This window comes from Microcaecilia unicolor, chromosome 13 (genome assembly GCF_901765095.1).
Source record: "Microcaecilia unicolor chromosome 13, aMicUni1.1, whole genome shotgun sequence".
Classification (NCBI taxonomy): Eukaryota; Metazoa; Chordata; class Amphibia; order Gymnophiona; family Siphonopidae; genus Microcaecilia; species Microcaecilia unicolor.
Genome location: NC_044043.1, coordinates 103,844,507 through 103,855,136, shown reverse-complemented (window position 1 = coordinate 103,855,136; position 10,630 = coordinate 103,844,507). Strand labels below are relative to the sequence as shown.

The window sequence follows — 10,630 nt, the reverse complement described above, 5'->3', positions numbered from 1 at the left end:
ATGGGACATTTAATAGGCCAGATGCTGATCCTGCCCTATTGAATGCTTTAATATTGGGGGAATGTCACTAAAGACCTTCAGTGTAGGCTGGGAGAAAATACACAGAAAAATGTTACCATCCACTGCAATTTATATTTTATCAGCCAATTCAAAATAGGAAAAAAAAACCAGCCATGGAGAAAAGTTTGAATATCAATTTGTTTAGTGCTCCAGGCTCTACACGGTAACTTGAAGAAATTCGGTCCGATGCAGACTTTCATTAAATGAAAATTCTGTGAACACATCACTATAATGAAGGAGTCCAGTCCATCCAGCAAGGAGGTACGTTTTTTAACAGGCTGCTTAACTTGTGTTGTAGGTGTATAAATTTATATCACAAAAACGTTCTTCCTTTAGAATATTTCATTTCTTTTATTACAAATATTTATTTCATTTATATATCATATAAAACAACTTGTATTATGCAAGTTCCGGAACTCATTCAGTCACACCTTTCACTTCACCACTCTCATATAACCCTTATGTGGGAACAGTTCTTTATATCCACAAACTGTGTACATTCTCCCCACTGATTTTACACATTGATGTTTCTTCTTCCACTTGTATCTAAGTTATTGTCCTTAAAGATTTAAATTATAGTCCTTATAAATCATGAAAATCTCTCCAACTCTCTTCTCGGAGAACTGTTATTTCATCAGAATGAATCAGCTGCTGAGATGCTCACAGAGGGTCCTGTGCTGGACTCCTGATTCCTAAGGGAAATGTTCCTCCTGAAGGTGTGTTGGAAATGTGGGGAGGAACAAAAGAGAGAAGTGTGTGAAGAGTTAGAAGGTGCTTAAAGACTGGAAACAGTATGTAAATTCCAGGAAGCTCTTGACACACCGATTCACTCTGATGAAATAACAGTTCTCCCAGAAGAGAGTTGGAGAGACTTCTATTGTGAACATTGTGCTCCTGTTTGATGTGATTCATGAGATTTTCATGATTTATAAGGACTATAATTTAAATCTTTAAGGACAATAACTTAGATACAAGTGGAAGAAGAAACATCAATGTGTAAAATCAGTGGGGAGAATGTACACAGTTTGTGGATATAAAGAACTGTTCCCACATAAGGGTTATATGAGAGTGGTGAAGTGAAAGGTGTGACTGAATGAGTTCCGGAACTTGCATAATACAAGTTGTTTTATATGATATATAAATGAAATAAATATTTGTAATAAAAGAAATGAAATATTCTAAAGGAAGAACGTTTTTGTGATATAGCTTTGACATCTGTTCTTCTAGTTTAAATATTTATCCTCAGTAAATTATATATAACGTGTAGGTGTATAAATGACAGCAATTTCCAAGAGCCGATTTGCATAGTTCCTTTACAGAAAGTACACAGCCACATTTACGCCTGCGATTCAACACACACAGATTTACAGGTTTACTTTACACACAATAGGTATCAGGCCCTTTTTACTAAACTGCACTTTTGAAGCAAAAATTAATACATGGTAGAAGCAGGGTCTGCGCAGTAATGACCCTGCCTCTGCCCTGAATCTACTACACAAGGCACACGGTTAGTGCACATTCCTGACCAGACAGCACTATTGGCCCAGCCGTGCAATGCAGCCCTGGCACAATGACAACTGGCTGGGATGGTGCAACAGGTTTACATCCCACCACCCAATAAGAGCTTCAATTCTCCCCCCTGTGCACAAACTTCACCTCCTTCAAGAAACCGGGTACCACCAATTACAGCCTATTAGGCCCAGAATGCCCTCCCCCCCCCCGAGAAGATCCCATACCCTCTGATCAGGCCTGGCACCACATCCAAATAGATCCCACATACCCTGATCCTACATCCCCATCTCTTCACTAAACCCTGCTCCCCCACCAGCAAACCCATGCCCTAGACATGCTATCCATGACATACCTAGGGGTTAGAATTTGGGATCAGTGCTTGAAAACCCTCACAATATAAAGCTCTAGCGACATTCTTCCATACCATTAGGGAACATCACTGACTCAGGCAGCAGTGAAGGAAGATTGGTACTGCCTGGGGGGGGGGGGGGGGGGGGGAATGATGGGTGGGGGAGTGGGATTTAGTTAAGGGGGTATGTTGTAAGATCAGGGGGGCGGGGTCTGCTCTGGGGTGTGTTAGCACTGATGGGGGGAAGGGGTGGATTTCTTGAAGGGACCTTTAGACCTGATCAGGGGAGGGTGCCGGGGGAAATTGAGGGGAGCACTGCTGCACCATCAAACAGATCCTATGCTACCAGACTGCCAGTAGCACAGTTGCACAAGAAGTGGCAGAAAGTTTAGTTGCGCTATTAGCAGTTGTGATAACTGGCCACATCTTTGCCTGCCCATGTTACTCCCATCGCCTACCCAGTTCCATGTTAGACAGCTAATGTTTTTTTGGGGGGGGTTTTGTAACTGTCATGGCTGCCTTTTTAGCGCACAAGACAGAAGGGAAGGCCTACACCACTGTTTACCATGCAGTAAAACCCATGTTAGATGTTTAGTAAAAGTGCCCATATTTACATAAATAATAATCTCTTCCGAGCTTCAGCCCAGGAACACCTCCAATCAGTTTGGGTAAATGTTTATATAGTCTGGACAATTCTATAAAAGGCTGGTTCGATGTATGAAACTCTTTTGCCTTTCACATGTACCCTTCTTGTCATTTGTGGGTTGACTTTGTCTTTAAGGAACCATGTTCCACCATTTGTAGGCAAAAGGCTTCCGGCGGACATTGGTTCCGCAGTGGACCTCCCCCAGTTTCCTGTGATAAGAAACAACATCGTCAATGAATGTGCACTTCAAGCCCAGCGGCTTCATCATGGAGATCATGTACTCCTCAAGGCAGCAGATCTCCTCAATGATTGGTCCATAGGGTTTTGGGATTCCAAGATCAGTCCCCAGGACAACCATATTCACCTGTACAGGTCAAGACAGAAGCAGAGAAGATGACAAAGGTCAGAATGGAAAGTTCTTGTCAAAGTTGCTTTTTGTGCCTTTAGTGATTATTTAAGGCAGCTTTGAAGGTGAATGTTTAAAGTGCAAAATTCACTCTTCTCAGTTAAATTTACTAGTAATCACTTCTTCTGTTATTAGACGAGAAAGCTCGCTGCTCAGCTTCTAGCCACACCAGGGGGGTGGGGGCTTTACGTTCAGACCCCCTCCACAATCTGAATACCGTTTGACTGGCTGGCAGGAACGCCCAGTCCCCAGCAGCCGATCAGATTCGCAGCAGGAACTACCCCAGTGCTGCCTTTGCAGGGAAGAAGTTAGCATGCAACCTCCCTTCCTGCCACTGACATCAGCAAACCTTGCACGTGCTCAGTTCATGCATGACCTGAGCATGTGCAAGGTGTGCCAATGTCAGCAGCAGGAAGGGAGGTTGCATGCTAACTTCTTCCCTACAGAGGCAGCGCTGGAGCAGTTCTGCCCACAAATGTCATTGGCTGGTGAGGAATGAGTATCCCTGCCAGCAAAGGTGAGAAATGCAATGGCGGCAGTGGCCAGGGACGGGGGAAAAAGAAATGTCTTGCCCCCCCCCCCCAAAAAAAAAATCCACTGCTGCTACGCCCCTGCTGTCTATTTGCAAGTACTATTTCATTACATCTCAGGCGTGAAAACAACTCTCAAGGTCAAGGGACCTCCTCTTTTCTCCATCTATACTTCTTCCCTTGGTACTCTGATCTCATCCCATGGTTTTCAGTACCACCTTTACGCTGATGACTCCCAGATCTACCTCTCCACACCAGAAATCTCAGCAGGAATCCAGGCCAAAGTATCAGTCTGCCTGTCTGACATTGCCACCTGGATGTCTCACCATCTGAAACTAAACATGACCAAGACTGAGCTTCTTATCTTTTCCCCTAAACCAACCTCTCCTCTTCCCCCATTCTCTATTTCTGTGGATAACGCGCTCATCCTCCCTGTCTCATCAGCTTGTAACCTTGGGGTCATCTTCAACTCCTCTCTCTCCTTCTCTGAACATATTCAGCAGACTGCTAAAACCTGTCATTTCTTTCTCTATAATATCACCAAAATTCGCCCTTTCCTTTCTGAGCACACTACCAGAACCCTCATCCACACTCTTATCAACTCTCGCTTAGACTATTGCAACTTGCTTCTCACAGGTCTCCCACTTAGCCATCTCTCTCCTCTTCAATCTGTTCAAAATTCTGCCGCACGACTTATATTCTGCCAGTGTCGCTAAGCTCATATTAGCCCTCTCCTCAAGTCACTTCACTGGCTCCCTATCCATTTCTGCATACAGTTCAAACTCCTCTTATTGACTTATAAGTGCATTCACTCTGCAGCTCCTCAGTACCTCTCATCTCTCCCTACACTCCTCCCCGGGAACTCTGTTCACTGGGTAAATCTCTTTTATATGCACCCTTCTCCTCCACCGCTAACTCCAGACTCCGTTCCTTTTATCTTGCTGCACCATATGCCTGGAATAGACTTCCTGAGCCGGTATGTCAAGCTCCCTCTCTGGCCATCTTCAAATCTAGGCTAAAAGCCCACCTTTTTGATGCTGCTTTTAACTCCTAACCCTTACTCACTTGTTCAGTACCCTTATTTTATTATCCCCGCCTTAGTAATTCCCTCATCTCTTATTTGTCCTGTTTGTCTGTCCTAATTAGATTGTAGAGCAGGGACTGTCTCTTCATGTTCAAGTGTACAGCGCTGCGTACATCTAGTAGCGTTATAGAAATGATAAGTAGTAATAGTAAGGAATTAAGGCCTGGCTTTATAACAAACATTTGATATCTGGAATTTACCTGCATTTTGGTTTAATTAGTTTTATTTATTTTATGCATATTTTTACTGTAAATGTTTATTTGTCTCTATTTTAACTAGATCTTTTGCAGTGAACAGTACATGTATAAACTTGCTTTTGGGGGAAAAGTGATTTATGCATCTTAGGTTTCTGAGAACAAATTTGATCACTAGAGGCTACAATGCAGACCTGGAGGAGCTGAGAGAGAGAGACGAGATTTTTTATTTTTTACTTTTTTTTTTATTCTATTTTTCTACTCTCTATTTTTTTCTGTTATGATGGATTGTAACTTCTTTTTCTCCTTTTTATAAATTTTGTGGAAGGTTATAAACCACTTTGTTTTTCCTTTAAAGAGGTATAATTAATCTCCACATAAACAAAACTAAATCTAAACATAGTAAAGCAGTCCTACCCCTACTCTGGCAATATTTGTGCTGCTTTGGAAGAGTAGGAAACGTCACCTTCGTGAGGAAGAAAATGATCCTATTGCTAGAACCTGACAGGTGATTTGTTGTCCTCTTGCACTGACAACTTACATAGTAACATAGTAGATGACGGCAGAAAAAGACCTGCATGGTCCATCCAGTCTGCCCAACAAGATAAACTCACATGTGACATTTTTTGTGTATACCTTACCTTGATTTGTACCTGTCTTTCTCAGGGCACAGACTGTACAAGTCTGCCCAGCACTATCCCCGCCTCCCAACCACCAGCCCCGCCTCCCACCACCGGCTCTGGCACAGACCGTATAAGTCTGCCCATCCCCATCTCCACCTCCCAACCACCAGCCCCGCCTCCCAACCACCGGCTCTGGCACAGACCGTATAAGTCTGCCCAGCACTATCCCCGCCTCCCAACCACCAGCCCCGCCTCCCACCACCGGCTCTGGCACAGACCGTATAAGTCTGCCCAGCACTATCCCCACCTCCCAGCCCTGCCTCCCACCACCGGCTAAGCTTCTGGGGATCCCTTCTTTCTGAGCAGGATTCCTTTATGTTTATCCCATGCATGTTTGAATTCCGTTACCATTTTCCTTTCCACCACCTCCCGCGGGAGGGCATTCCAAGCATCCACCACTCTCTCCGTGAAGAAATACTTCCTGACATTTTTCTTGAGTCTGCCCCCCTTCAATCTCATTTCATGTCCTCTAGTTCTACCGCCTTCCCATCTCCGGGAAAGGTTCGTTTGCGGATTAATACCTTTCAAATATTTGAACGTCTGTATCATATCACCCCTGTTTCTCCTTTCCTCCAGGGTATACTGTGCCACAGCCCCTCAGCCTTGGGTATGCTGAAATAAGTAAAAGGGTCTCAACAGCTGGATTATTATAGTCGTGGCAGCTTAGTTGAAACTCCAATCTCCCAGGCCGGAAGGTGGGTACAATCACTAACCTCGTCTCCTAGTTTCTAAGACCAGGAGAGGAAAATAAACTAAAATTTTAGAATTCTTTCCTGCCCAAACTCCAAAAATCAGATAGCAATCAGGTGTTTTTTTTTCATGTAATTAAATAACATTTATTCAAAACTTTTCAATATAACAGTAATCGCAGTTCAATAAAAACAATAAATATTTCTTAAACCCCCAAATTTACCATACATTCCTTTTCTCTTTCTTACAGATTGAATTTCAACGCTGCACCAGAATATATATATCAGAAAAGTTCCTTATTTTCTTTTTCTCTTTATTTCATTAACCCTTCCTAATATTTTTTAAGTATTCCCTTAAAAGGTGTTTTTCTAGAATATGATTCTTTGTGTTCACTTTTATGTTTTACAGAAGACCTCTACACCCAACTTTTCCAGGTACAGGTAAGTATTTTGTTTGGTTTGTTCTCTTTTCTCTTTCAGGTTACACGACCCCACCGTTTTCCCTTTACCCCCAGTCCCAGAATTCCCTGTACAGTCACTTAGCTGTAGACTGTTCCTCTTTTTCCGGTGCGCTGGTGAACCTTTCTTGCGTTGGGGCCCTTGTAATTGTAGTGTCAGCTGTTCCAGAATTCTTGGCAGGTGACGGCTCTTCCTCCTAAACCTCACTCTTTAATAAAATAAATGGAAGCAAGACCCTCCCTTCGCTGACCAGGTACCAGGATACCTAGTGTCAGTAACAGTTTTATACTGTGGCCGTCTAACTAATAAAATCAAAATAATTAAACAATTCCCTATCCTACAAGCTTACCCTCTCTAATTAAACTTTTATTTTACCTAACTTCCCTATTAAATATGTTTGGCAGTCTTTATTCACACATGCCTCTCATTCCACTCCCATACTCTTAATTATAATCTTAACATTCCATTCTATACCCCTATACCTATCCCCTCTCTATTAACTTAACCTTTAGAATAAATTAACTCACCCAGATTCTAATATTAATCCAGACTCTTCACTATACCCCAACGTCCCATACACTTTATTCACTAATCCAACCCCCCCCTTTTTAAAACTACCCCAAATTCCCAAATCACAAAAACAATGAATATTAACTATACCAAACAGCCTATACTCTAACCAATATCCTATTTTCCAATACTTTCCCAATATTCCCTCAAACCTCCACCTTTTTTTTTCCCTGAAACCACTCTCACACACTCCCAACACACACCACACCTCCTCTCACCTTGACTCCCAAACACATTCTGACCAACTGCCCAACCACCGTTTCCAAGGAGACCAGCGCTGGCTTGCCATTCCAAAGTCAGCTCAGCCAATCACATCCCTTTTTAAAGTTCTAAACTGGCCAAGCTGACCTGCGGAATGTTGACCAGCACTGCTCCAGCACCATTTTGAACAGAAAAATCTCATAGACTTCAATGGAAAAATATTTCCAAAAATCCTAGCCACCCTACAGTTTACCCAAAACCCTTAAAATTTGGCCCAAAAATTAAATCCCCCATTCTCTATCCATCCCTGTTTTTCAATTTTAAAAATCCCAAATTCCAATGTCCGCCCTCAAATAAACTGTTTTAAACCCCTCCAAAATCCCTAAATCCGACCAAAAACCATCCCAAAAATTTCCAACTCCCCTTCCGGACCTACCCTATCGAATTTAAAAAATTGACCCCTTAAAACCAGACCCCTCTCAAAAGACCCCCTTAAAATATTAAAATTCAAAATGTAACCCACTGGAAAAATCAGGAAAAATCCCCTGAACCCGAAACTGAAAACCAAATTTAAATTAAACAAATCCCTGATTTTTTAAAAATAAAAAAACATATTTGTACAATTTAAAAATAAATAAATTAAAATTTCGGCTTAAAAACCCCCTTACCTGAATGTAGATTTTCCCCACACATGTAGACTTCCCCTGGTTCTGGTCCTCGACGTCCTGGGCCCGAAACGGAGCTAAAATAAAAAAACAACCGAAACCGGCCCAAAATCTAGGCCCCGGCTTCGGCCTAAACGTGAAGACGCGCGATCCCGATATGTGCATGAGGCGCGCTCGCGCCGACGTCTTCTTTTAGCCGGCCAACTTTTTTTCCCAAAAAAACAATCCTGGCGCTTCACCGCCTCTCCGCAGTGCTCCTCGCCGGCGCCCCCCTCTCCAGACCGCAACGCTGCTTCTGGCCACCTCAACTGGCCCAAAAAATTACCGCCCCGACTCTCCTCTTCACTCCCGGGGACCCACTCGTCCCCGGGAGCCAAAAATCATGGCGCTACCTGCCCACATCAATGCCAGCCCGCCAACACCGCCACCGGCCCAAACGGGGCCCCCATCGGGAGCGCATCCGGCAGCGCTTCCCTCTCCCTCCGGACCGCCGAACGCCCGGGAAAAAAAACTCGACGCTACTTAATGCAGCTTCCTCGGTGCCCTCATCAGCCCCGAATGCAACTTCACTCCCCAGCGCTCCCAACCCCCAAGATTTAGCCCGGAGCCCCAACCTGGTAAGTACAAATTTTTTTTTATTACTCGTTTTTTCTCTCTCTCTTTTCCCCAACCCTTAACCCCTTGTTACAATACATGTTCAGGTCAACTAGTCTCTCCGCATACGTCTTGCAACGCAAATCCCATACCATTCTCGTAGCTTTTCTTTGCACCGCTTCGATTTTTTTTAACATCCTTCGCAAGATACGGCCTCCAAAATTGAACTTAATACTCCAGGTGGGGCCTCACCAACGTCTTATACAGGGGTATTAAAACCTATTTTCTTCTGCTGGTCACACCTCTCTCTATACAGCTTAGCAATCTTCTAGCTATGGCTACCGCCTTGTCACACTGTTTCGTCGCCTTCAGGTTCTCAGATACTATCACCCCAAGATTCCTCTCCCCGTCCGTACCTATCAGACTCTCACCGCCTAACACATACGTCTCCCGTGGATTTCTACTCCCTAAGTGCATCAGTTGATGAGAAATGTAGACAGGAGAGTGACTGATGGGTGTGAGGATCATTTGATACTATGGAGGAGATGCGGGGGAGGGGGGGGGGGTCTGCAATCCAAATTTAGGCCAGGAATTGAAACCCTGAATTTTGAAGAAAAGATTCCCATCAATGCTTCTATTACCACATGCAGGACCATAGAAGTAGCCTAGGGTCTGGTATCAGTTTGTGGATAGTTCAGAATGAGGAAATAGGGAAGTTAGTCTATCACACTTGTGGTAAAGCTAAGATAGCTCAGGTGAATTTAAGATTTATTTTTAGTTCAAACATTTTACTGAATTTGTTTAACAAAATACAACTGAAGAGAACTACATAAACCATAAAATATTAATAACACATAATTCTGTCATCATCAGAATGGACGAAATACTACAATCATAATCAGTTTTTAATTAACAGAAAAACAAGTATAATACCCATTGATGAGATACTAAATCCATGAAAGACATGTTTCAAGAGGTTTCCAAATCTTACAAATTTTATGGTATCTATTGATTTTTTTCTACAGTTATAGATGAGACAAAAAATATCATTCAGAGTCGTTTCAGTCTTCCAATAACCAAGAATAATTTGGATTTCAAGCACAATTAGGGTATTTTTACTAAGGTGCATTAGCGTTTCTAATGCACCCTTAAATTTAAGGTACATTAAATGCTAATGCACCTATACATTTCTATGGGCATGTTAGCAGTTAGTGCGTGTAAACCATTTATGCATGTTAAAATCGCTAACACTGAAATAGCACACCTTATTAAATGTAGGCGTTAATATGTTAAATAAAGATTATTGTGTATCATCTAGTTGTAAAGAAGGATGTAGGATGATGATGGATAGCGAAATTGAATTGCTCATTTTTAGAATTTTTTGGACAGTTGATCATATCTTTTGCCCGAAAATATTAATACACACAGAATTAACTACAAAATTCTTCCTTTGGTTTTCAAAATTAAAAGCTCAGAAACTCCTTTTTTTCTGTCTCATACAATAACCCCATACACCCCTTCTCGTGTGCTCCATTCTTCTCAACGACATCTTCCAGTAGTTCCAGCTTTTCACCATATTAGACGTGATAGGACACAAATCAATTTTTCCAGCTGTAGGTTCAACTTTATGGAATGCAATATCTCTCTATCCCTAGCCAAATTTAAAATGGATTCTAAAACATTCCCTTTTGAAGATGCTTTTGATTTACAGAAAACTGCCTGTGGGGTGGACCTGTTGGCCAACAACCCAGTTTAGATATATTTTCTTTCCCTCTGTCCCTGCTAATTTGCCTTTTCTATCACTTATTGTTCAGTTTCTCCCTCCCATCGCTGATTTTCCTTTCCTCTTTTTCCTTTCATTCTTTTTCCAAGAACATAAGTATTGTCATACTGGGACAGACTGAAGATCCATCAAGCCCAGCATCCTGTTTCCAACAGTGGCCAAACCAGATTACAAGTACCTGGCAAGATCCCAAAACAGTACATTT

At 42.5% G+C, this 10,630-nt stretch overlaps 1 protein-coding gene across 1 annotated transcript in view; it reads right to left on the bottom strand.

The window, feature by feature from the left end:
- Nucleotides 1-2,419: 2,419 nt before the first annotated feature.
- LOC115456573 (protein-arginine deiminase type-2-like) overlaps nucleotides 2,420-10,630 on the bottom strand; it is a 194,994-nt gene continuing 186,783 nt past the window's right edge. The window contains exon 16 of the mRNA XM_030185746.1: nucleotides 2,420-2,931. Coding sequence (XP_030041606.1) covers nucleotides 2,698-2,931 — 234 coding nt within the window. The 3' untranslated portion in view covers nucleotides 2,420-2,697. The remainder of the gene's footprint in view (nucleotides 2,932-10,630) is intronic.